General features: G+C 45.8%; 2 protein-coding genes and 1 non-coding gene across 24 annotated transcripts in view; 2 read left to right on the top strand and 1 right to left on the bottom strand.

Moving 5' to 3' along the window:
• LOC101083149 (zinc finger protein 791) overlaps window positions 1-6,478 on the bottom strand; it is a 59,833-nt gene extending 53,355 nt beyond the window's left edge. The window contains exon 1 of one of the 2 annotated variants that reach the window (XM_023245737.2): window positions 6,307-6,478. In XM_023245737.2, the coding sequence (XP_023101505.2) occupies window positions 6,307-6,309 (3 nt within the window). In that variant the 5' untranslated portion in view covers window positions 6,310-6,478. The remainder of the gene's footprint in view (window positions 1-6,306) is intronic. The other variant, XM_045046153.1, reaches the window with a different exon arrangement.
• Window positions 6,479-17,066: 10,588 nt separating this feature from the next.
• LOC101082633 (zinc finger protein 709-like) overlaps window positions 17,067-27,405 on the top strand; it is a 37,388-nt gene continuing 27,049 nt past the window's right edge. For 9 of the 21 annotated variants that reach the window (XM_019817973.3, XM_011289265.4, XR_006590265.1 and 6 more), the window contains exon 1: window positions 17,073-17,255. In XM_019817973.3, coding sequence (XP_019673532.1) covers window positions 17,253-17,255 — 3 coding nt within the window. In that variant the 5' untranslated portion in view covers window positions 17,073-17,252. The other 12 variants (XM_045045847.1, XM_019817964.3, XR_006590261.1 and 9 more) reach the window with 7 other exon arrangements.
• On the top strand, window positions 17,874-17,957 carry TRNAR-UCG. Its single transcript has one exon. It is a non-coding gene; the product is annotated as a tRNA-Arg (tRNA).

Genomic DNA, 27,405 nt, shown 5'->3' with positions numbered 1-27,405 from the left:
CCTTCTGATGCATAGATAAATCTCTGCAAACACATTGACCCAGGACCACTGTAAGGAGGCCCCAATTTTGCTCTGAAAGGCCTAGGAATCCTAGAACTCTGGTCGGTTGAATCGAGAACTTCGGGTTGGTAGGCTTGCCCCAAGACGGGGCAGCACAGCGTATAACATGAGCTCCCCAGGACCTAGCAGCCCACAGGACATGCCACTGTCATGGGGCAGAGCAGGTGAGCAAGTCAGAGTAAGAGACTACAGACCCACGGGCAGTGGTTTTGTCTGGACATGCTGCTCATGGCCACCCGATATGGTCACATGCAGATACGCGGTTCCTGCATTAAGACTGAGGCCCACCCCCATACACCAGGAGGGTAGGAAAAGGCTTAGGCCTCTCAGGACTCACATAATTGAGATCCAGGGGAGGGGAGGGCAGGGTCAGTCTCTCAAGCAGCTCTGAACTGGCTTCAGAAAGGAAGGAAAGGAGCCTGGAATGGGGTTTCTTTGTGGCTGGGGGGTTAGTGAAAAAACATTCAGTGGCACTTGTCAAAGATGGGAGCGCAGATGAGTTTAAGATGGTTTCATTCAGAACCATCGTGACGGGTGTGGAGACACCTGTGATGGGATTTTCACAGGGGATGAGAAACGAGATGGGGTTCAACTCTGGACACAGCATGGGCAGGCGGGAGTTCATGGCCAGAGAACAGGGTGGAGGTCAGTGGACGGAAAAGGACTCAGAGAAAAATCAGGGGTAAGAGGGTTCTGGCTGAAACGACCTAACAGGATTCTTACTGAAGACAGGCCAGGGTGATCACTTTCAACTGGGGGATAAGGGGGGGGGGGGACCTGATCAGCTATCAAGGGTGGTCAGACATGGAGGGGGTGGGGAGGATTCTGGTTCAGCTGACCTAGCAGGGTTCTTGCTAAAACTGAATTTTACAGGGAACTACCCAGATAGACCTACGAGAAGGTTTAGGAGCCTGACACAAGTTTGGTCAAGCAAAGAATATTTGTCGGGGGTGGGGCCAGGGCAAGAGTTTTGCACACAGGGACTCGTGTGCTCGGAATCTGAGGCCAGTGCCATATAAGGGAGCCTCTGGACCTTTTTTTTTTTTTATGTGCATTGATTTTTGAGAGTGAGAGAGAAAGAGAGACAGAGCATGAGCAGGGGAGGGACAGAGACAGAGGGAGACACAGGATCCGAAGCAGGCTCCAGGCTCCGAGCTGTCAGCGCAGAGCCCGACGCGGGGCTCGAACCCACGAGCCGTGAGGTCGTGACCTGAGCTGAAGTCCGACGCCCAACTGACCGAGCCACCCAGGCACCCTAAGCCTCTGGACTTTCTTGTCGCTTTGTCCAGGCGGTGGAGATAAGGGAAAGGGAGGGGGTGGTGAGGAGTAAGCGGCCCGCAAACATGAAAAGATGTGGAGTCTGGCTGATTATAAGGACACACATGGGTAAGAAGAATATTTCTACTTATTTCTATATAAAAGTGGCTTATTTCTTTCTTTTTTTTTTTTTTCTTTTTTTCTTTTTTTTTTTTTTTTTTTGGGACAGAGCGAGACAGAGCATGAACGGGGGAGGGGCAGAGAGAGAGGGAGACACAGAATCGGAAACAGGCTCCAGGCTAGGAGACATCAGCCCAGAGCCCGACACGGGGCTCGAACTCACGAACCACGAGATCGTGACCTGGCTGAAGTCGGACGCTTAACCGACTGCGCCACCCAGGCGCCCCAAAAGTGGCTTATTTCTATATAAAAAACTAACACCAACAGGAAGTTCATGAAATGATTGACAGTGTGTATTTGGAGATGGCTGGAGTCACAGCACTGGAGGGGAGCAGGATGTTTGGACAGTGAGTTTTCTTATGTTAAACTTTCTATCTCACGGATATACTTAAAATAGACGTTGGTAGACACTGTGTTTTACTAGTTAGCAGTCTTTATTCAATTTTAACTTTTGTACATAGGAAACCATTCTAAGATTTAATTCCCTTCTTTTTTAAAGGTTTTATTTTTAAGTAATCTCTATACCCAACATAGGGCTCGAACCCACAACCTTGAGATCAAGAGTCGCACGCTCCACCAGGTGAGCCAGCTAGGTGCCCCAGATTGAATTCCTTTAAACCCAGTTACAAAAGTGAAACCATAAAAAAATGAATATTTTCAAATCTTTTTCTTTTTAATTCTTTTAAGTGTTTATTTTGAGAGGGAGGGAGGGGGTAGGGAGGGGGGAGGGAGGGGGGAGGGAGGGGAGGGGGAGGGGGAGGGGGAGGGAGAGAGGGGGAGAGGGGGGAGGGGGAGGGGGAGGGGGAGGGGGAGAGGGAGAGGGAGAGGGAGAGGGAGAGGGAGAGGGAGAGGGAGAGGGAGAGGGAGAGGGAGAGGGAGAGGGAGGGAGGGAGAGAGGGAGGGAGGGAGAGAGGGAGGGAGAGAGAGAGAGAGAGAGAGAGAGAGAGAGAGAGAGAGAGAGAGAGAAAGAGAGGGAGAGAGGGAGAGAATCTCAAGCAGGCTCCTCGCTGTCAGCACAGAGCCTGATTCAGGGCTCAAACTCACGAACCGGAGATCATGACCTGAGCCAAAATCGAGAGTGGGACGCTTAACCATCTGAGCCACCCAGGCACCCCTAAATCTCTAAGTAGAAGGACATGTGGCATCATAGTTTGTCCTTCCCTTAGTTCAACACTGGGGTTATTTCCAGGAATAAGTAGTATATTCTAATGCGACAGGTGTTGGAATTTAGGTCCTTAAATGCATTGGATTTTCAAAGACTTACATAAGCTATAAGTAGCTTTCCTCACATCAATTAAAATAAGAATTCACTTTCTTTACCTTTTTATTTATTTATTTATTTATTTGGAGACCGAGAGGGGGACAGAGACAGACAGCGCATGAAGAGGGCAGAGGGGCAGAGAGAGAGAGAGAGAGATGATCCCAGGCAGGCTCTGTGCTGTCAGGGCAGAGCCCAATGACCTAGGGCTCGATCCCATCAACTGTGAGATCATGACCTGAGCCGAACAAGAGTCTGAGCCACCCAGGCATCCCCTTTACCCTTTTAAATGCCACTGTCCCCTAAGGACATGCGTAAACACTGATGTAAAAATGAAAAATTGTACCGGAAAGCTCAAGCCCATTCATCTCAAACCTTTGCCTAAAAGGAACAAAAAGTTCTATTTAGTTCTGCAGTTTTCCTGTCTTACTGCCTTCATCTCTCTCAATCAACTTACATTTTCAAGCCCGAGAAACAAACAAACAAACAAACAAAAATGTTATTTCTCCCACAGGCAGCAGAATTAAAGTGCTAAGGGAAACTAGAAGCAAAGGACTGCAATACTCAATCCATTAACGGAATTCGGAGAAAAGAAACATAAATATTGAGCTCAGCACAGACGAGCAGCCAGCTCCTCACAGGACAGAAGGAAAGTCACAGAGAGTTTTAAAACACACTCCAGACACTTCCAGTGGAGACAGAATCCCCGGAGTTGGAAGATCCCTGCTAAGGTAGGGAGTGGGGCGGGGGGGGGGGGGGGGGGGGGGGGGGGGGGGAGGAAGGATACCTGAGCAGCCACAGGAATGAACCCTGGGACCCCTGAACTCCCTCCCTCCCCCGGGGCCTAGTGGAACCCCTCTCTCCCTAAGGCTGCTGTTCTCCAAGTGAGGAAACTCTCAGCAGGATTCACTTGTAGGTTGTTACCCAAATGAACTCCCAAATTCACGAGCCCTAGCCCGGACACAGACCTCCTGACTTTCACAGGCTTTCTCAATACAAACAAATGACACTCTGTGCACTTACATGTGGATGCAAAACTCCAACCTGGGTCTAGACACAGGACCAAGGGATCCACACTTACCTAGAAAGGGCACCTCCTCCCCACCCCTTTGTGCACAAGCATCCCCAGCTTTCCAGGCTCTGTAGCGTCTCTCCATATAAAGGCTCTTTCTGGGGGCACCTGGGTGGCTCAGTACGTTGAGCGTCCGACTTCAGCTCAGGTCACGATCTCACAGTTCATGGGTTTGAGCCCCGCATCGGGCTCTGTGCTGACAGCTCAGAGCCTAGAGCCTGGAGCCTGCTTCGGATTCTGTGTCTCCCTCTCTCTCTGTTCTTCCCCACTTGCACTGTCTCTCTCTCTCTCTCTCAAAAATAAACATTTAAAAAAGAAAGACAAGCCTCCTTCCGAGGTGGGTGTGAGCAGGTAAAAACACCTGCAGAGGCTCCTCAGGAAGAACCAGCTGGGCCTTGAAGGTATTTCCCTTTGCAGACTCTGTGAGGAAGGGGGCGGGGAGCCTAGCTTAGGTGGCCAGCCATAGCCTTCTGTCACATTGCTTTGGACTATAGTGGTATTTATTTTTATTTTTTTTTTAATTTTTTTTTTTAACGTTTATTTATTTTTGAGACAGAGAGAGACAGAGCATGAACGGGGGAGGGTCAGAGAGAGGGAGACACAGAATCTGAAACAGGCTCCAGGCTCTGAGCAGTCAGCACAGAGCCCGACGCGGGGCTCGAACTCACAGACCGCGAGATCTTGACCTGAGCCGAAGTCGGCCGCCCAACCGACTGAGCCACCCAGGTGTCCCGGACTATAGTGGTATTAAAAAAAAATTTTTTTTAATGTTTATTTATTTTGGGGACAGAGAGAGACAGCATGAACGGGGGAGGGGCAGAGAGAGAGGGAGACACAGAATCGGAAGCAGGCTCCAGGCTCTGAGCCGTCAGCCCAGAGCCCGACGCGGGGCTCGAACTCCCGGACCGCGAGATCGTGACCTGAGCTGAAGTCGGACGCTCAACCGACTGAGCCCCCCAGGCGCCCCTATAGTAGTATTTTTAATGACACAAACCCAGTATATGAAGAATCTAGGAAGATCACACAAACCCAATTTTATGTAGGAAAGATGGAGAAACTTGTAAGGCATTTTTCTAGTTCAACAAGAAAATCCATAAGTATTACTTTCATAAAATAAGGATAGTAAACATTACTTCCATGGCAAGAAATTGTCCTATAAACAATCGGACTTGAATGCTCAAAGTGCTGGAATTATAGTTGAAATTGCTCTCCTTCCCCCTCACCAAAAAACAAAATAACAACAACAAAAAACAACAGCGGGGCACCTGGGTGGCCCAGCCGGTTGAGCGACCCCGACTTCGGCTCAGGCCATGATCTCACGGTTTGTGAGTTCGACCCCCGCGTCCGGCTCTGTGCTGACAGCTCGGAGCCTGGAGCCTGCTTGGGATTCTGTGTCTCCCTCTCTCTGTGCCCCTCCCCCACTCATGCTCTGTCTCAGAAATAAACATTTAAAAAAAATTTTTTTTAAACGGCAACAGACCTCAGAATATTACTGCAACGTCTCGGGAAGAAAAACGAGAAACAAGAAATGTCAACACATGCAATGTGATACTACACACATATATACGTGTATATATATGTATATACATATGTATATACAGCTGAAATTCACCTTTGTCTTCCCTCTTTGGAAATATTTAATATGGTCTTTCTCAATCTATCACTTAAATACATTTTACATTTAATTGAAAACTGGAAACCAAAAAAAAGTGACTGAGTGTTATCAAGGTGACAAACCTAGGGATGGGCAGTGCTCACAGGGCAGATCACCCAGGAAAGTCTCAGAGAGGAACGCCCACCCAAAGGATTTCGCGCAACATGCCTGTGCCCAGGAAAGGTCCTGGGGGGAGGGGCACAGGAGTTCCTAAAACGTAGCTCCAGGTGCTTACTGTCTGCTTCCCTCTCGTGTAAAAACATCCAGAGAAAAATCACAAGCGTTTCAAATGGCCCATCCATATAATGTGTACGCCGCGTCAGTTTGAAATGCACCCCGGAGGACACATAGTTGGTACTGATGCTGTGAACTGGAGAGGGGAAGTTGGCGTCTGGGGAGGCGGGGTAGGATCTGGAAAGTCAGGGATTTATTGCTGGCCTTAGGAAGAGCTAGGCTGGGGAAAGGGTCGTGGATTTGAGAGTCTGTTTCCCCAACATCTGCAACACTCCGGAGAAAACGGGCGCCCCTGGGGAGACAGGAAGGGCTGGGGACCCCACAGACCACAGCACCTCCCGCGTACGAATCCCGGAGACGGAGTCACGACTGTCCCCTGACGACTCCCCCCCCCTCCCCCCGTGGTCACCGCACGGATCGGGAGAGACGCGGCCGCGCGCAGTGACGGGACAGGACGCCGCGGGGTCCCGGCTGCCCGCACGGCCCGCAGGCCGCGCGCGGAGGGGGACTGAGGTCGGAGCGGCGCCACCGGGGACTCGGGGGACTCGGGGACTCCGCCCCGTCCTGGCACACCCGGCCCCGCACACTCACCATCTCCCGGCTTCTCGGGTCGCCCGGCGTCGTGCCCGCTGCTCCCGCGGCAGGTGCAGGTCACTGCGCGATTAACGCTGCGGCAGAGCCACCTGGGACCTTTTAAGCGCAGGTGAGAAGCGAACCGGAGCCAGGCCTCGAGCTTCCAGGGGGCTGCGGGGCGTCGCCACACCCACCTGCCCCTGCCGCGGCCCTGATTGGACCGCTCGCAAGGACCCGCCCCTCCGCTCCTGAGTGACAGCAGGGCAGCCGGTCCGCTTGCTTGCGAAAACCAGTCTTCTAGGTGGTCGGGAAGCTGTCCCCTCCTGGGACGTTTGCTTTTAAACAAAACTTGGTCCTGGCCCTAGGGGGACCGTGGCGTCTTCCTGCAGCTCCTTGTAAACGTGGGGACACAGGCGTCCAGAGTCCGTTCCGGTGGAGCGACTCCCTTGTTCGGGGGAAGAGGGGCCAGGCCAGGCGGGGTTCACACACAGGGTCTGAGGTCCTCCCTGGGTCGGGGGCATTGGCATGAGGCCGCGAAACCACTCATGGACCTGTGACCCTTGTTTGCAAAAACACTTTAAAAATGACCTCATGGGGGAAAAATCAAATCAAATCAAATCATAAAAATGACCTCACGGGGCGCCTTCGTGGCTCAGTCGGTTAAGCATCAGACTCTTGATCTTGGCTCAGGTCATGATCTCGAGGTTCCTGAGTTTGAGATCGGTGTCATCTCTGTGGCACTGCACTGACAGTGTGGATTTGGGGATTTTCTCTTTCTCCCTCTCTCTCTCTCCTCCTCCCACTAGCTCTCTCCCAAAATAGATAAATAAATTTTTAAAAAAATGACCTCACCATATGCAATAAAGACTGGTTCCATGATCTTTAACCGTTGACAACATTGAGGCTTCTACCCGTCCCTTCTCCACCTGCGTGTATGTGGTACTTCAGCTAGAGAACTCCATGCCTTCTCAAGCGTTTGAGTTTTTTGCTTTAAAATTTATACTTTTAGGGGCGCCTGGGTGGCTCAGTCGGTTAAGCGACCAACTTCGGCTCAGGTCACGATCTCACCGCTCATGAGGTCAAGACTCACGTCAGGCTCTGTGCTGACGAGCCTGCTTCGGATTCTGTGTCTCCCTTGCTCTCTGCTCCTCCCCCGCTCTTGCTCTCTCTCTCTCTCTCTCTCAAAAATAAATAAACATTAAAATTTTTTTAAATTTGTACTTTTAATTGTGGTAGCATACACATTCTATAAAATTTCTATTTTAGGCATATAGCTCAGTAGTGAGAATTACCGTGACATTGGGAAGTCCATCTCAGAACTGGAATAAATGCCTAAATTTTGAGATCACTCCTTCATTACCAAATGTCATCTTCCTCTCTCCGATTCACATTATTTTCAACTATTTGTCCTCCACGGTGTATTTCAAACAGACTCAAAGTTTTAATTGCACAGAAAAACAACCTGGAATATCCTGTATAAAACCCACGTGCCTCTCTGCTAAGTATATTTCCTGGGCACGAACGTCCTATGTGAAGGCTTTTAGTAGAGTTTCCCCTTTGAAAATTTCTGGGTGATCTGTCCTGTTGGCACTGACCCGTGCTGGGTTTGGGCACCTTAAAATGATGTACTCGTTTATTTCTCTTTTTCCAATAGGGTAAAATTTATTTAATTAGTTGAGCTTGAAAGAAAGTACCAAATATTTCCAAGGAGGTAAGAAAGTGGTAAGTTTCAGGAAAAAATCAGATATTCCAGTATTACATCCCATTTGTTAATAATTTTGATTTCACTTTTTCTTCCCCTGGGAATGCATTGTAAGTTTCTGAGGCCTGCTCTTTAATTTTGGGTGATTTCAAATCTGCTTAGACTGGCAGAGAGGAAGTATCCAAGCAGGACTGATTATTTGCAAAACAATGTCTTGCCATGAAAACAATAATTAGTTGACATCTTTCTTTCCCCCCAAAGGAATAGATATTTGGGATTTTCTGCTTGAACTAGTAAATATGCATTACAGTTTCTTCCCTCCTTACCACATAAACACGGAGTTTGAGTGATTTTGTGCAAACACTGAGTTTGAGTGATGTTGGTTTGTGTCGTATAGCATATAATGGTGGTCCTGGGACGCCTGGGTGGCTCAGTCGTTAAGCGTCTGACTTCAGCTCAGGTCATGATCTCACAGTCCATGGGTTTGAGCCCCATGTCAGGCTCTGTGCTGACAGCTCAGAGCCTGGAGCCTGCCCTGGATTCTGTGTCTCCCTCTCTCTGTCTCCTCCTCCCCCACTCATGCTCTGTCTCACTCTCAAAAATAAATAAACATTAAAAAAAATTCAACAACAACAACATATAATGGTGGTCCCAAGCAACTCCAGGGGACATAGAGGCATGTGACTCAGGTCAATGACCTGAGTAAGACTGTTGGAATCACTGCTTTGAATTCTCCTTCAATTCCCAAAATAGAATTGGTAGATCAGAGGATAATTCAGTTTGTGGTTTTTTGAGGAATTGTTGTTTTATATACCATCAACACGATTTTATATTTCAGCAATAGTACAACAAGGGTTTCAAAGAGTATTTTCGTTTTCCTGATAGTGTCATTTAAGGACAAAAGCCACTAATTTGATGAAGTCCAAATATGATGAAGTCTATTGTTTTTTTCCATTCTTGCCCTCGGTGTCTTATCTACGAATTCTTTGCCAAGTACAAGTCTAGAATGGTTTCCTATGTTTATGTAAGTGTGTTATCGTTTCCATTTAGGTCTTTATCCTTTCTGGTAAAGTATTGTATGTGACGTCCTGTAAGAATAAAACCTCTTTCTTTTGCTTACGGCTATCCAGTTGGCTTAGCACAAATTTTTTTTTTTTTAATTTTTTTTTCAACGTTTATTTGTTTTTGGGACAGAGAGAGACAGAGCATGAATGGGGGAGGGGCAGAGAGAGAGGGAGACACAGAATCGGAAACAGGCTCCAGGCTCTGAGCCATCAGCCCAGAGCCCGACGCGGGGCTCGAACTCACGGACCGCGAGATCGTGACCTGGCTGAAGTCGGACGCTTAACCGACTGCACCACCCAGGCGCCCCTTGGCTTAGCACAAATTTATGAGAAGACTATTCTTGCCCTATTCTTGGCTTCCGCCACCCCCCACAAGAAGTCAGTTGACTATAGATGTATAGGCTTATTTCTCAAATCTAAATCTATTCCACAGATCTATAGGTCTACCCTTATGTCAGTATCACACTCTCTTGATTACTACTGCATATCTCAAAGTTGTGACCTTAAGAAATGTTAGCCCTACCATTTTGCTTTTCTTTATCGACACTGCTTTGGTTATTCTGGTTCCCTCGCAACTCCATATAATTTTAAAAACCAGGTTGCCAATTTATATAAAGGAATGAAGTGGGATCGTGACAGGTATGGTGTTGAGTCTCTAGACCATTTTGGGGGCGAGTGCCATTTCGAAATGTTAAGTATTCTGATCCACTTTCCCATTCATTTACACGTTTATTGATGTCTTTCCCCCACGTTTTATAGCTTTTTGAGTATTCACTGTGTACTTCTTGTGCTAAATTATCCCTAAATATTTTATTCCTTTTGGTTTCATTGTAAATGCCTTTCCTAATTTCATTATCAGATTGTTCCTTACAAGTGTATAACACTACAATTGATTTTTACATATTGATCTTGTATCCAAGCAATTTGCTGAACTCAGTGATCAGTTTTAGGAGGTTTTTTTTTTAATATATATATATTTTTTAGACTTTTCTAAAGATAAGGTATCTCAGTGGGAGGTAGAGATGCCATTACATCTTCCTAACCAATCTTAATGCGTTTTGTCTTTTTATGGATAACAGCTTTGGCTAATATGGCCAGTACACCCCCAAATATAAGTGGCAAGAACAGATATCCTTGTTTTGTTCCTTACTTCAGGGGAAAGCATCCAGTCTTTCACCACCAAAAATAATTTTAGTTTGGGGTTTTCACAGATGTTCATAACGAGGCTAGTTAACTTCCTTCTATTCCTGGTATGCTGAGTGCTTTTTTTTTTAATTAAAAAAAATGTTTATTTATTTTTGAGACAGAGAGAGACAGAGCATGAATGGGGGAGGGGCAGAGAGAGAGGGAGACACAGGATCGGAAGCAGGCTCCAGGCTCTGAGCCATCAGCCCAGAGCCGGATGCGGGGCTCGAACTCAGGGACGGTGAGATTGTGACCTGAGCCGAAGTCGGACGCTCAACCGACTGAGCCACCCAGGCGCCCCGGTATGCTGAGTGCTTTAATCATAAAAGCGTATTGCATTTTGCCACTTATTTTCTCTGAGGCTAATGAGATCTTGCCATTTTGCATTTTACTCTGTTGATATCATTATTACCCTAATGGATTTTGAGATATTAACCCAAGCTTTCATCCCTGGAATATATCCTACTTGGTCATGGTACAGAATTTTACATATTGCTGGATCAGGTTTGTGGGGTCACAAAATGAGTGTGAAGTGTTCTCCTCATTTTCTTTTTTTTAATGTTTATTTTTGGGAGAGAGAGAGGGAATGAGAGAGAAAAAAAAAACAAGAAAGCGAGGGAGGGGCAGAGAGTTAAGGAGACACAGAAACTGAAGCAGACTCTAGGCTCCAAGCCTTCAGCAAAGAGCCCTATATGGGGCTCAAACTTGTGACCCAGGAGATCACAACCTGAGCTGAAGTCCAACGCTTAACCAACTGAACCACCCATGCACCCCATCTACTTATGCACTTCTGGTAGGAATATAAATGCATGCCGCCATTGTGGAAAACAGTATGGTAGTTTTTAAAAAAATTACAGGGGAGCCTGGGTGGCGCAGTCGGTTAAGCGTCCGACTTCAGCCAGGTCACAATCTCGCGGTCCGGGAGTTCGAGCCCCGCATCAGGCTCTGGGCTGATGGCTCGGAGCCTGGAGCCTGTTTCCGATTCTGTGTCTCCCTCTCTCTCTGCCCCTCCCCCGTTCATGCTCTGTCTCTCTCTGTCCCCCAAAAAATAAATAAACGTTGAGGAAAAAAAAATAAATAAATAAAAAATTACAGAGTGTTATTGTATGATCCAACAATTCCACTTTGAGTGGATAACCAAAAGAATTCAAAATATGGACGCAAACAGATATTTGTTCATCTGTGTTCACAGGAGCATGATTTACAGTGGCCTTAAGGTGGAAGAAACCCAAGCGTCCATCAACAGACGAATGGATCAACAAAACTTGGTATACACATACAAGCAGAATATTATTCAGCTTTAAAAAGAAATGGGGGCGCCTGGGTGGCTCGGTCGGTTAAGCATCCGACTTTGGCTCAGGTCACGATCTTGCAGTCTGTGAGTTCAAGCCCTGTGACGATGGATGCCCAGAGCTGTGCTGACAGCTCAGAGCCTGGAAGCTGCTTCGGGTTCCGTGTCTCTTCTCTCTCTGCCCCTCCCCCACGCCTGCTCTGCCTCTCAAAAATGAATAAATGTTAAAAAAAATTTTTTTTAAAGAAATGAAATTCTGACACATGCTACAGCATGGGTGAACCTTGAGGACATTATGCTAGGCGAAACATGCCAGTCAAAAAAAAAGACAGAAAAACTGTATTATTCCACTTAGATGAAGTGCCTAATCAAATTCGTAGAGTCGGAGCAAAGTATGGTAGCTGTCAGGGGTTTGGGGCACAGGACAATGGGGATTTGTTGTTTAATATATATACAGTTTCAGTTTTGCGAGATCATTTGCAAGTTCTGGAGACTGGTTTCACAGTCAGGGTAGTTCACACTAGTAAACTACTTAAAAGTGGATAAAAAAATGGGGTACCTGGGTGGCTCGGGAGGTTCAGCATGTGACTTCCACTCAGGTCATGCACAGTTTGTGAGTTTGAGCCCCACACGGGGCTCTGTGCTGACAGCTCAGAGCCTGGAGCCTGCTTTAGATTCTGTGTCTCCTCTCTTTCTGCCCTTCCTCTGTTCACACTCTGTCTGTCTCTCTCTCAAAAACTAAATAAACATTTAAAAAAATTTGTAATGGATAAAATGTAACTAAACACAGAATCCACAGGAAGAAATTTTTGCAAATAATATAACTGAAAAGTGCTCGTATTAAGAATATATAGGGGTGCCTTGGTGGCTCAGTCGGTTAAGCGTCCAACTGTTGTTGGTTTCGGCTCAGATCATGATCTTGAGGTTCATGGGATCTAGCCCTGAGTAGGGCTCTATGCTGATGGCACAAAGCTTGCTTGGGATTCTCTCTCTCTCCTCTCTCTCTGCCTCTTCCCCCTACTCACGCACGCTCTCTCTCTCTCTCTCTCAAAATAAAAAATAAACATTAAAAAATAAAATTGCAGTAAAATCTACATTAAAAATATTTGAGAGAGAACACAAGCAGAAGAGGGGGGGAGGGAGAGAATCTGAAGCAGGCTTCAACCCAGTGCAGGACCCGAGATGGGGCTTCATCTCATGACTGTGAGGTTATGACCTGAGCCGAAATCAAGAGTTGCACACTTAACCGACTGAGCCACCCGGGCGCCCCCATAAATAAAATGTTGAAAGTAAAAAAGAATACATAAAGAAATCCTACAATTCAAATAATCTACATGTAAAAAGTCAAGGGATGTAGGAACACCTGGCTGGCTCAATCGGTACAGCATGCAACTCTTGATCTCAGGGTCATGAATTTGAGCCCCATGTTGGGTGTAGAGATTACATAGAAATAAACTCTGGGGAGGGGCGCCTGGGTGGCGCAGTCGGTTAAGCGTCCGACTTCAGCCAGGTCACGATCTCGCGGTCCGGGAGTTCGAGCCCCACGTCGGGCTCTGGGCTGATGGCTTGGAGCCTGGAGCCTGTTTCCGATTCTGTGTCTCCCTCTCTCTCTGCCCCTCCCCCGTTCATGCTCTGTCTCTCTCTGTCCCAAAAATAAATAAACGTTGAAAAAAAAATTTAAAAAAGAAAAGAAAAGAAATAAACTCTGGGGAGCCTGGGTGGCTCAGTCTTGATCTCATGATTTCTTGGGCTTGAGCCCTGCATCAGGCTCTGTGCTGACAATGGGGAGCCTGCTTGGGATTCTCTCTCTCTCCCTCTCTCTTTGTCCCTCCCCCACTTAAGCGGTCTCTGTCTCTCTCAAAATAAATAAATAAACTTAAACACATTTTTTTAAAAAGAGAATGAAAATCTCTAAAAAATTTTAAAAATGAAAAGTCAAGGGACGTGCATAGATATTTTCCAAGAAAGATTTACAAATGGCCAAGAGCACACAGAATGGGGGAAGGTGGTCAAAAGGTACAAACTTCCTATTATAAAATAAATAAGTCATGGGGGTGTAATGTACAGCATGGTGACTATAATATAGTTCATAGTACTGTATTATAGATTTAAAATTTGGTGAGAGAGTAGATCTTAAATGTTCTCATTGCAGAAAAATAATTGTAACTACACATGTGATGATTAATGTTAACTATACTTTTTGGTAGTGGTCATTTCTCAATATATACAAATATGAAATCACTGTGTTGTATGCCTGGCACTAATATAATAAGTCAATTGTATCTCAATTAAAAAAATTTTTTGGGGGGCGCCTGGGTGGCGCAGTCGGTTAAGCGTCCGACTTCAGCCAGGTCACGATCTCGCGGTCCGTGAGTTCGAGCCCCGCGTCAGGCTCTGGGCTGATGGCTCGGAGCCTGGAGCCTGTTTCCGATTCTGTGTCTCCCTCTCTCTCTGCCCCTCCCCTGTTCATGCTCTGTCTCTCTCTGTCCCAAAAATAAATAAAAAACGTTGAAAAATTAAAAAAAAACATTTTTTTGATGTTTATTTATGAGAGAGAGAGAGAGAGAGAGAGGGGGACAGAGTGTGAGCGGGGAAGGGGCAGAGGGAGAAGGAGACACAGAATCTGAAGCAGGCTTCAGCCTCTGAGCTGTCAGCACAGAGCCCGACGTGGGGCTCGAACTCATGGACCGCGAGATCGTGACCTGAGCTGAAGTTGGACGCTTAACTGACTGAGCCACCCAGGCGCCCCAATTGTATCTCAACTTTTAAAAAGAATGAAGTATTGATACATTCTGCAACACGGCATTCCCTGAGAAAATTATATCGAGTGATTGAGGTCAAACACAATGACGACATATTATATAATCCCATTCCTATGAAAGTCAACAAATATGGAACTTTACATAGACAGGAAACAAGTTAATGGTTGTCTAGGGCTGGCACTTGAAGGAGCTGAGTAGGAAGATAGGACAGTGATAAGTAAAGGGTATAGAGTTTTCTTTTTAAGAGATAAATATGTCCTGAAATGAACTGTGGTGATGATTGCATGCATCTATGTAGGTACTGGAAACTGGTGAGATGTAAAAATTAAAGGGGTCTATGGTTATAGTATGTGAATTGGATCTAAATAAAGTTGTTCAACTCTTCAACAAATGTTGGGAAAGTGTTGGGAAAACCGGACAGCACATGCAAAAGAATGAAACTGGACCACTTCCTTTCACCAAACACAAAAACAAGCTCAAAATGTATTAAAGACCTAAATGTGAGACCTGAAACCGAAAACATCCTTGAAGAGAGCATAAGCAGTAATCTCTCTGACATCAGCCATAGCAACATATTTCTAGTTTTGTCTCCTGAGGCAAGGGAAATAAAAGCAAAAATAAGCTATTGGGACTACAACAAAATAAAATTTCTGCACAGCAAAAGAAACAACAGAATTAAAAGGCAGCCTACTGAGTAGAAGGGATTTGTAGACGACATATCTGGTAAAGTTTTAGTATGCAAAATACATAAAGAACTGACACAGCTCAATACCCCCAAAATAATGCAATTAAAAATGAGCAAAAGACATGAACAGGCATTTCTCCTAAGAAGACATTCAGGTGGCCAACAGACACATGAAAAGATGCTCAACATCATTCATCATCAGGGAAATGCAAATCAAAACTACAATGAGATATCACCTCACACCTGTCAGAATGGCTAAAATCAGGGGCGCCTGGGTGGCTCAGTCGGTTGAGCCTCCGACTTCAGCTCAGGTCACGATCTCGCGGTCCGTGAGTTCAAGCCCGCGTCAGGCTTTGGGCTGATGGCTCAGAGCCTGGAGCCTGCTTCCGATTCTGTGTCTCCCTCTCTCTCTGCCCCTCCCCCGTTCATGCCTTGTCTCTCTCTGTCTCAAAAATAAATAAATGTTAAAAAAAAAAAGAATGGCTAAAATCAAAAATGCAAGAAACAGCAAGTGTTGGGAAGAATTTGGAGAAAAAGGAACCCTCTTGAGCGGTTGGTAGGAATGCAAACTGGTGCAGCGACTGGGGAAAGCAGTATGGAGGTTCCTCAAAAAATTAAAAATAGAACTACCCTATGACCCAGGAATCACACTATTGGGTATTCACCCCCCCCCCAAAATACAAAAACACTAATTCAAATGAGTAAAAGCACCCCTACCTTTATGCAGCATTATTCAAATAGCAAAACTATGGAACTAGCCCAAGCAGCCATTGATAGATGCATGGGTAAACAAAAAGTGAAATCTATCTATATCTATAATGGAGTATTACTCAGCCATTAAAAAAGAATGAAACATTGCCATTTGCAACAACATGGGTGGAGCTCGAAAGTATAATGCTAAGTGAAATAAGTCAGTCAGAGAAAGACGGATACCATATGATTTCATTCATATGTGGAATTTAACAGACAAAACAAGCAGAGGGGAAAGAGAGAGAGAGAGAGAGAAGCAAACCAAGAAACAGACTCTTAAGTATAAAGAATTAATTGATAATTATCAGAGGTGAGGTGGGTGGAGGAATGGGGTCAATAAGGGATAGGGATAAAATGATTTTTTTTATTTTTTTATTTTTTTCATTCTCACATCCAATTTTTTGTCTGGACAATGACAAACATGCACATTTTAAATATTCGGTGTATGTAAAAATAAAATGATTTAAAAAAAAGAAATGCCCACCCTAAGGTTGTTCAAATAAGTGGATACATGCATTAAGAGTTTTGCTTTCTAGGGGCGCCTGGGTGGCTCAGTCGGTGAAGCTTCCCACTTCAGCTCAGGTCATGGTCTGGCAGTTAGTGAGTACGAGCCCCACGTCTGGCTCTGTGCTGACAGCTCAGAGCCTGAAGCCTGCTTCCAATTCTGTGTCTCCATCTCTCTCCGCCCCTCCCTGCTCACTCTCTCTCTCTCTCTCTCTCAAAACTAAATAAACATTAAAAAAATTAAAATAAGCACTTTTTAAATAAAAAAAAGTTTTGCAATCCAATCTCTTAAGCATATTAATACTTTCCAAGAATGTCCCATGTTTACATAACTTTTTCTTGTTTCTTGTTAGATCAGTTAAAACAGGAATCGAATTACCTTATAGGGGTATTCTAGCCTTTTATATATCAAAGTTCTCTAAGTATACATTCAAACGATGACCTAAAAATAAATTTTCTTTCAGTGTAAAACGTACACCTGAGAATTTAGTCAATGCCTCTTACAACTGTGGTTGGTCTTCCGAAGAGTCCCTGCCCCCAGCTGAGACTGGGGCTCCAATTTTCCATCCCAGCCAATAGGCTTGGAAGGCAATAGGCTTTTTAAACTATGAAATAAGGATGGGGAAGCATCGGGTGGAAGCCCCAACGCTGTCAATAGTCAACGATCAAAATGGAGCCAGGTGACTTTTAAGGGTCTGTACTTGCAAAGAAGGGTCACAGTTCCAGGAGCGGCTCCCAGCAGCTGGCGTTCCACGGACCCCTTACCTCGGGCCTGCAGTCACTCCGGAGGGAGTGGGTGGGCCTTGCAACCTGTCCAATCAGGGGAGACGTCAGGGCAAGGGGGTGGGGCGACGCTCCGCAGGCGCGCCGCGGGAGGCTTCTGGCTCCCGCCATTGTTTGGATCGCGGGTCGCTGGCGCTGAAGTCCTCCACGTCGCTGTGCCTCGGGTTCTGTCTTGCTGAGCCCTGGACCTTCCTCGGAAATCGTAGGTAGGACGCCGGGAGACACAGGAAAGCTAGAAATGGTGAGTGGGCAGGCCCGGGCTTCCGGAGAGGGGGGCGGAGTGCTGGGTGGAACTGGCCGGAGCTGGCCGTGGCGTGAACTGGCCTCCTCGCGGACGACTGTGAACCGTGCGCACCCGTTGGTGGCGCCGCTCGGACCTCAGTCCCGTCCGCGCGTGGCCAGGGGGCTGGGCCGGCCGCCGGCACCCCGACGACCTGTGCGGTCCCTGTGCGAGGCAGCTTCGGCCTTCGAGCCTCCGGACAGCTCCGCGCCCGCAGCTCCGCGTCTCTCCAGATGGTGCGGTGACCGTGGTGACAGGGGGCTATCGTGACCGGCTCTCTGGTGTCCGTGCACGGGAGATGCTAAGTATGGCCTTTGGGGTCTCCATTCTCTCCTTTCTCTTCAGAGGGGACGGGCTTTCTCCTGAGTTTTCCAAAATTTGGGGAAACCGTGAAATCCACGAGCCTGTCGCGGCACCGTCGCCCCACCCCCCACCCGCCGCGCCCAGCCCTCCCTAGGACTGGCATTCGTTGCCTAAATTAACTTCCAAATCCCTCCTGGCCCGCCTCCCTCTTCCAGTTCACAGAGTCATTATGAACTATTCGTTCTCTATGGTGCCTTTTAAACAGACCCGAGGGGCGCCTGGGTGGCTCAGTCGGTTGAGCGTCCGACTTCGGCTCAGGTCATGATCTCGCGGTCGTGGGTTCGAGCCCCGCGTCGGGCTCTGTGCTGACAGCTCAGAGCCTGGAGCCTGTTTCGGATTCTGTGTCTCCCCCTCTCTCTGCCCCTCCCCCACTCGCGCTCTGTCTCTTTCTGTCTCAAAAATAAATAAAATGTTAAAAAAAATAATAAAGTTTTAAACAGACCCGATACTTCATTTTCCCGCTGTCAGTGGATGGCTCTTTTAAAAGGGTGTAGTTTTTTGTTCCTGGACATTTTACGGAATAGAAAAGTAGCGAGTAACTGCCCGGTACAACGTGGTATGAAATCCTTGTGCCTCTCCCCCCAGGATCTTTCCTGGGCACAGACATCCTATGGGAAGTCCTTTGGGTGGCGGTTCCTCTTTGAAACTTTACTGGGTGATGTGCCGACAGCACAGCCCCTCCCTCCCTTGGTTTGTCACATTTGAAACATTTCTTCAATTAATTTTAGTCTTGGGGCGCCTGGGTGGCTCAGTCGGTTAAGTGTCCGACTTCGGCTCAGGCCATGATCTCGCGGTCCTTGAGTTCGAGCCCCACGTCGGGCTCTTGTGCTGACAGCTCAGAGCCTGGAGCCTGCTTCGGGTTCTGTGTGTCCCTCTCTCCCTGCCCCTCCCCCACTTGTGCTCTGTCTCTCTCTGTCTCTCAAAAATGAATAAATGTAAAAAAATTTTTTTTAACAAAGATGCCACTCAAATGAAAAAATAAGCCTGGGGGCGCCTGGGTGGCTCAGTCAGTTAAGCCTCCGACTTCGGCTCAGGTCATGAGTTCAAGCCCCACGTTGGGCTCTGTGCTGACCGCTCAGAGCCTGGAGCCTGTTTCGGATTCTGTGTCTCCCTCTCTCTCTGACCCTCCCCCATTCATGCTCTGTCTCTCTCTCTGTCTCAAAAATAAATAAAATGTTAAAAAAAATTAATTTTAGTCTCAAGTTTTTCAGGGAATAAAAACGTATTTAATCCATACAACGCGAAAAGCAGTTATGAAGTATTTCCAAAGAGTCAAGAAAGGAGTGAATTTCAGAAAAAAAACAAAACAAAAAAAAAACATTTCTGGGATTACACCTCAGGTATTATTATTATTATTTTTATTTATTTATTTATTTATTTATTTTACTTTTTCCGTCCCTTGAGTGTGCTACTAATATTCTGAGGTCTGTTCTTTGATTTGGACGAGTTGGGATGAATTTCCAAGGCTTAGACTTGCAGACCTGTGGTGTTCAACTATGATTCATAGCTTGTAAAGCAGTTTGTTCTCATGGAAATAATTAAGGTCTTATTATTTTTTTAGTTTTTGTGAATGCGGTTCATACTTGGGAGGTTTCTTGTTGAGCCAGTTTATTAAGGGCCTTACAGTTTTTTTTTTTTTCCCCTCTCCTTTCCACATAAACACTGGGTTTGAGTGATTTGCTGGATTGTTCCAACACTGGGTTGATGTCATTTAAAATATCTCTGGTGGTGCGAATAAATAAAAGATAAATAAAATAAAGATAAATAAAATGAAATAAAGATAAATAAAATAAAATAAAATAAAATAAAAAATAAAATATCTCTGATCTCTGGTGGTGCAGAGCAATGCCAGTGGCAGCAGAGGCTTCAGGGTGGTCTGTCTAAGCGTTGGCCCCCCCTTGAGGCTGCAAAAGGAAGTTCATGGTGCCCAGTTTTTCCTCCTGGAGCAGTACCTCCCCTGCGAGTGTGTGGGGCTTCCAGAGTTCATTCCCGTGGCTGCTCAGGTGTCCTTTCCACAGACTGACCCACCTCAGGACTTCTGTCTCCACCAGGGGAGTCTAGAATGGAAACTTTTTTTTTTTTCAACGTTTATTTATTTTTGGGACAGAGAGAGACAGAGCATGAACGGGGGAGGGTCAGAGAGAGAGGGAGACACAGAATCGGAAACAGGCTCCAGGCTCCGAGCCGTCAGCCCAGAGCCCGACCCGGGGCTCGAACTCCCGGACCGCGAGATCGTGACCTGGCTGAAGTCGGATGCTCAACCGACTGCGCCACCCAGGCGCCCCAATTTATTTTATTTATTTATTTTTTTTAAGTAAGTGGGGCTTGAACTCATGAGCCCAAGCTCAAGAGACACCTGCTGTACCCACTGAGCCAAACGGGCCCCTAGAACGTGAAACCTCCCGAATGTGGCTTTTCTTCTATCCTATGGGAAGCAGGCTGCTCATAAGAGCTGATTCTGATCTTTCCTTTGGGTTCCTTTGCTGCTTGAACAGCACAGCCCTTTGGCTCTGGTTTCCTTTGGCACTTGGGCTCAGAAACTCTTAAGTTGATTGAGAGGTAACATGTGAGGAAAGCAAGAAAATTGTGGAACTAAGTAGAATCTGCTCTGTTTAGGCAAGAGAACCTCAACATGTGAGAGGCATTCAGTTAAGTTTTCTTAAGGTCATTTAAACATTTTTTTAATGTTTATTTTTGAGGGATAGAAAAAGCACGCACGGGAGGGGCAGAGGATCTGAAGCGGGCTCTGCACTGACAGCAAAGAGCCTGACGCGGGGCTGGAACTCACGAACCGTGAGATCATGACCTGAGCTACAGTTGGACGCTTCACTGACTGAGCCACCCAGATGCTCCTGAAGGTCATCTTTCATTTTTGGATCAGTTAGTGAATGCACTTTTCCCGAAAGAACATTGACATTTAACAGGCTAAAGCAAATGAATTTCTATTTCAATTGATGTGAGGAAAATTACCCGAAGTTTCTGTAAATATTTGAAAATCCAGTGCATTGAAGGAGCTAAGCTCAAATTCCTAAAATATTGTAATAAGCTACTTACTCCTGGAAAATACCCGGAGTGTGATACAGGGGGGAAGGACAGACTGATACTCTGTGTCCTTCCAGTTAGGCGTTTGAAAGTTTTCATTTTGTATGGTTTACACTTTTGTAAACTTTAGTTATATTGTCAAATGGTTTCCTGTGTATAAAAGTTAAAATGAAATCAAGACTGTGAGTGTAATATACGTAAATTTCTCTATATTTTTTAAGTAAATTTGTAAGATAGGGAATTGTGACTTAAAATCACTGTGAGGGCCGCCTGGGTGGCGCAGTCGGTTAAGCGTCCAACTTCAGCCAGGTCACGATCTCGCGGTCCGTGAGTTTGAGCCCCGCGTCAGGCTCTGGGCTGATGGCTCAGAGCCTGGAGCCTGTTTCCGATTCTGTGTCTCCCTCTCTCTCTGCCCCTCCCCCGTTCATGCTCTGTCTCTCTCTGTCCCAAAAATAAATAAACGTTGAAAAAAAAAAAATCACTGTGAACAAATCCTAGTTCCTTCCAACACTGTGAAGCCCAGCCACCCCCAAATACACAGTTTTAATCATTTCTTGAGCCTCGTGTTAGGGTTTCTTTATATTCAACAAACAATTGCGAATGCATATTTTTCTTAACCTATGTTTGTCCTTGTAATGAGCAGTCAGACTTTGCATTTTTGGATATTTTAGTGCTGACAGCTTAAGCCTCTCCCTGCCCTCTCCACTCCCACCTCCCTTGCTCCTTGTGCTCCCCGCTGGATGAGCTGATGAGAAAGCCTGGGTGGTCTCTCCTCTAGAACAGGTAGGAGATTCCAACCAGAAAAGCCCCCGCCTGTGTTCAGAACTCTTGCCCCCGCCCGCTCCCCAACCCCAATGGACTCCTTACCCGGCCAGGCTCATTTCTGTTCTCCTGAAGCCATTTCAGAGCTGCCTTAACAGGCAGCCTTGCCCTGAGACCTCTGTTAATGTGAGTCCTAAGCCTTTTCCGACTGTCTGGGTGTCTGTGTACAGTGTTGTTGGGGCTGCATCGCCATTCGCCTCAATTTCTGAACCACTTCTCGGCAAGTACCATAACAGTTGGCACCGTGAGCAGTGTGTCCACAGGGACCACCATTCTGTGGGTCTGTCCTCTCTTGCTGTAAGTTGCTCCCTGATGGTAGCATGTACTGCCGGGGGCTGGTGAGCTCGTGCTGTGACCTGTGCTGTCCTGTGCTGCGTCGGTGACCCAGCAAGCCTCAGTTCTAGACTGAGCCAACCAGAGTTGGCAGTTGTGAGAATTTCTAGGCTTTTGGGAGCAGGACTGTCGGATTGGGGCCCTCCTTAAAGTGGTCCTGGGTCAATGTCTTTGCTGGTTTCTCTCCCTGTGTTAGAGTGAAGTTGTGACAGAGGCTGGGTTGGCCCCTGTATACCCTGTGGAAAGAGGTGGCCTCATTCAGCATTTACTCCTGGGAGAGCAGACATTTGGAAAGAGAAAGAAGAAAGGGTGAAAGGCAGCCAGTAAGTGGTGGGCTGAGTCCACCTCCGAATACCAGATGGTTGAATGGGACCTTTGAGTACCTCTGCTGCTCCTGCCCCTGCCTCTTCTGCAAGAAATATCCTGACTCTGCGGGATTGAGAGGACAGCATCCATGGCACCCTTTGACACAGCAATGGAATTGGTTCAAAGCTGACTTAAGCTCCTTGTCCTTAAACCCATGAAAGCAACCAGTTATCATGGGGAAGGCTCCTAACCCTGATGGCACTGATTTGAGACTCTCAGGAGGAAACCGTTTATAAACACCAGGGTAGAAAGGCACCCCCTCTGCCAAAGTATATCCAGGGACAAAGAAAACAAAAGAGGGATGCTCGAGGAAGGGACTAATAGATAAAGTACGGAAACAAAGGACCACAATTTGACTGAATTGGAAATCTAAAATGTACAAAAAGAACTTATACAACAGAACAGGTAAGAATTCACTGCTTGGCTTTTCAGCCTCTATAACATAAGTTCTGGATCAATTTTGCTATCTAATGTAATGCACTAACTCAAGAACCTTTAAGCAGTCAGTCCATACTAGGTCTCAAATTATAGCTATACCTGGGATCCCACTCCCGTTTAAGCAGGATACCCCTGATGGTCTCATGGCAGTCACTGAATAGGATATAGGGGAAAAACAGCACAGCTGTTTCTTCTTGACTGTCAGAACTATGGTCTTGTCGAAATCCTCCATGGACATAGCCCTGGTTGTTCTAAAAGAACCCAGAGTGATCTAGGAAGCTCCGAACCAATGATTCATAAATTAAAATTAAATGAAGCCTTTGGCACTTATAAATTATCTTGACAAAATGGGACCTCACGGACTGTGCCCTCTAAATTGAGTAGTTAATATGGCTCAACATAAATTGCTCAGGCCTTTGAAGGAATGAAACCACATATAAAACCTGTTTAGCGAGGGGCTGATTATTCCCAGTGCTTCTCCTTTGAACAGCTGAATTTGACCTATTCTTATCTGGAATGAATGAATGACACCTCACAGTGGATTACTGTAACCTCGTAAATGTGGTCACGCCCAACAGAGGTCTATATCCAGTCTCCAACTGTATGGAAATTACTGACTCAACCAATCAACAACTGGGTAAATCTGCTGTCACAGATTTGGCTGGGTCTGTTCTGTTCAGTGTTTATCTCAAGAGCAGTTGCCTTCACTTTGAAGGGACATAATATACCTTTACTGGGTTATCCTCATGGATCTTCAACAGCTTTGCCTTCCCACACAATTGCAGGCAAGATCTGAACTGCATCCTTGTTTCTACAAGAACACAGGTGTCACGTTATATTAATGAACTCCTCCTCCTCCTCCTCTGAGAACATACTAGACAGACAAATATTGAGAAAAGGAGCTAGCAAAATTTGGATGGGACATTGTCATGCATAAAATGTGAGGCCTGGTCAACCATGTTATTGTACCGGAAATTGTTTGATCATCTGACACCTGCTCCTTCTCTAACATCATGAGGAAATAGCTGTTCTCCCTAGCAATACCCCCAACCTCAACGATGTTCTTTTGTTGTTCCGGAAGTAACATATTCCTTGTTTACAAATTTTACTTGAACCCGTTTATGCTGTTGTTTACAAATGGGCACCTGTACCTCCAAAGGCTGGAGGTTTTCAAATTGCCATTGAACTGGCACTCCTGGTCGTGCCCACAGAGACTTCTTCACTGTAGATGATTCACTGGCCTCCTTTCACGCCTCCTGGAATTACCCATGATGGCCTTGGAAAAGGCCTGCTCTGTTACCAGCTTGAGACATTATGGGGCAAACCTTGGACCTATGAGATAGCCGCCTGTGGGAGGGGGTGACCTATTCTCTGCTCCATCTCTTGCAAGATGTCTTAGTACTGAAATAAACCCCTCCCTTTCCCAGGCCCCTGACCTCCCCCAGATGCTCCATAGGAGTACCTGAGTGAAAAGCAATGGTAGTCCGTAGACTTTAGGTATGACATCACCACATTTGTACATGGTGGAGCATAGGCAGAATTGCTCCTTTTTTTTTTTTTAATTAATTAATTAATTTAGAGAGAGAGCGAGAGAGAGAGAGAATCCCAAGTAGGCTCCGCACTGTCAGCACAGAGTCCAACACGGGGCTTGAACTCACGAACCGTGAGATCATGACCTGGGCCGAAGATGGACACTCAACCAACTGAGCCACCCAGGCGCCCCAGAGTTGTTGCTTTTTATGTCTTAATTGGGATGTCTCACTAATAACTGGGCCCAGTGGTCATTACTACTGACCACACACCCAGTAGTCATTTTAGCACCAGGCAGCAAGACATTATCTTCATCTGTTGACTAGTCTTGAGTGATTCTCTGAGTTGCCCCTTTGAGGTGAAAAGATTCTAGGAATCTTATGCCTCCCCCATCTCCAGTGTAAATCAAAGTAACATTTGTCCCTGCATATACTAAGGCCAGAATACAAGACCTTGCCAGGACAAGGAATACAGGACCTTGCCTTATCTAGGTCTGAGTCAAGATGTTACTGACAGTAACAAAGACAGTCATTTCATTTCTCAAAGTATACTGTGCTGGGTGCTCTAACAAGGCATTCAGTGGAAGTTGTTTGTCCTCCCTTCCAAGTCTCGGTGCAGGCTTCATAGAGCACTGTAATGGCTTGCTGAAATAAGTTGAAATTCATTGAATGAAAGATGGTCTATGCTTCTCATGGATCAGTTATCAGGTGTGAATATGAATGTGTCTGCCTTTTTCTTTTCCTAGTAGACTTTTTTAACTTTAAGAGAATTTTAACAGAAAATTTAATCAGGAAATACAGAGGCTTCCCACATAATCCCTCTGCCTTGACAAGGTTTTTCCTATATTTTATATCTTGTATTGTTGTAATATCCTTGTTCCATTTGTTGAACCAACTTTGATGCATGAAAGTCCTCATTTTACAATTAAGGTTGACGCTGTGTCATATAGTCTCAGGTCTTTAGCTAATGTGAAATGATGTGTCTCCATCACTTCTGTATCATATAGAACACTTTCACTCTTCTGAAAACCTCCTATTCCCGGGGCGCCTGGGTGGCGCAGTCGGTGGAGCGTCCGACTTCAGCCAGGTCACGATCTCGCGGTCCGGGAGTTCGAGCCCCGCGTCGGGCTCTGGGCTGATGGCTCGGAGCCTGGAGCCTGTTTCCGATTCTGTGTCTCCCTCTCTCTCTGCCCCTCCCCCGTTCATGCTCTGTCTCTCTCTGTCCCAAAAATAAATAAACGTTGAAAAAAACAATTTTTTTTAAATCTCCTATTCCCTACCTCATCATTCCTCCCTCCCTCCCCCCCATATCCTGGTAACCAGAGATCTTTTAATGACTTTTAATTTTCTCTTTTCTGAAATGTCATTCCCTTGGAATCATTCAGTGTGTAGCCTTGTCATATGGTTTTCCTGCACTTAGAAATATGACTTAAGGGGCGTCTGGGTGGCTCAGTTGGTTAAGCGTCCAGCTTCAGCCCAGGTCATGATCTCACAGTTCGTGGGTTTGAGCCTCACGTCGGGCTCTGTGCTAACAGAACAGAGCCTGGAGCCTGCTTCAGAGTCTGTGTCTCCCTCTTTGCCCCTCCCCTGCTCACGCTCTGTCTCTGTCTCTCTCTCAAAACTGAATAAACTTAAAAAAAACAGAAATATGATTTAAAATTTTCCTCATGTCTTTTGGCTTGATGAGCTCATTTCTTTCATCACTGAAGAATATTTCATCCTGTGGATGCACCAGTGATATTTTCTATCAGTTCACCTATTGAAATTATCTTGGTTCCATGTAAGTCATGACAAGTATGCATAAAGCTCCTATAAACATTTACATGTAGGGTTTTTATGAACCTAAGTTTTCAGCTCCTTTATGTATATTTGAAATGTATAATTGCTACATAGTCTGGTAAATGTGGCCTTAGTGTTAAGAAATTGCCTTTCTTCCAAAGTAGGTATATCATTTTCTGTTTCCACCAGCAATGAATGAGGTCACCTGTTGCTTTCCATTTTTCCCAGTTGTTTGGTGTTCTGTTTTTTTTTGTTTTTGTTTTTTTAATGTTTATTTATTTTTGAGACAGAGAGAGACAGAACATGAACGGGGGAGGGTCAGAGAGAGAGGGAGACAGAATCCGAAGCAGGCTCCAGGCTCTGAGCCGTCAGCACAGAGCCCGACGCGGGGTTCGAACTCACAGAACGTGAGATCATGACCTGAGCCGAAGTTGGATGCTCAACCGACTGAGCCGCCCAGGGGCCCCAGCTCTAAGTGTTTTTAATGTTAGTGTTTGATGCCAGTCCCTTATCAAATAAGTGACTTCCAAAGATTTTCTGCCAGATTATTGCTTGTGTTTTCATTCTGTTAACTTGTTTCACTAAGTAGCTTTTCATTGTAATGAAGTCCAAGGTATTTTCTTCTTTCTTAAATCTTGCTTTTTTTTCTTTTTTAAGTAATCTCTACACCCAACATGAGGCTCAAACTCACTACCCTGAGATCAAGAGTTGCATACTCCACCGACGAAGCCAGCCAGGTGCCCCTGCTCTTGTTTTCTTAAAAATTAATCACCATGGGGCGACTGGGTGGCGCAGTCGGTTAAGCGTCCGACTTCAGCCAGGTCACGATCTCGCGGTCCGTGAGTTCGAGCCCCGCGTCAGGCTCTAGGCTGATGACCCAGAGCCTGGAGCCTGTTTCCGATTCTGTGTCTCCCTCTCTCTCTGACCCTCCCCCGTTCATGCTCTGTCTCTCTCTGTCCCAAAAATAAATAAACGTTGAAAAAAAAATTAAAAAAAAATTAATCACCAAATACTACATCACCAGGATTTTCTATCTTAATCTTTTAGGAGTGTTAAAATTCTACAATATACCCTAAAATCTGTGATCAAATTTGAGTTAATTTTTGTGAAAGGTGTACAGTTTGTAGATTTGTTTTTTTGTATGCACATGTCCAGTTTTTTTTGACATTATTTGTTGAAAAGACTGTTTCCCGTGGAGTTAACTTTGGTTCTTTGTCAAAGATGTGTTCACTGTATTTGTGTAGATCTACAGAAAAGCAGTTGCCTTTTCTATACTAACTTTTTATCTTTTAGTTTTTCTCTTCTCAGTTCATGGGGTTTTCTTTGTTATTTGGAATTTTTTGACATTTTCTCAATTGACAATCTTGTCATATGACACAAAGACAGTTTTATTTCTTGCTTCTCCAAATGTATGCCTATTATTTTTTGTTATTTACCTT

The sequence above is a fragment of the Felis catus genome, chromosome A2, assembly GCF_018350175.1.
Source record: "Felis catus isolate Fca126 chromosome A2, F.catus_Fca126_mat1.0, whole genome shotgun sequence".
Lineage (NCBI taxonomy): Eukaryota > Metazoa > Chordata > Mammalia > Carnivora > Felidae > Felis > Felis catus.
This window is presented reverse-complemented; position numbering and strand designations above follow the sequence as displayed.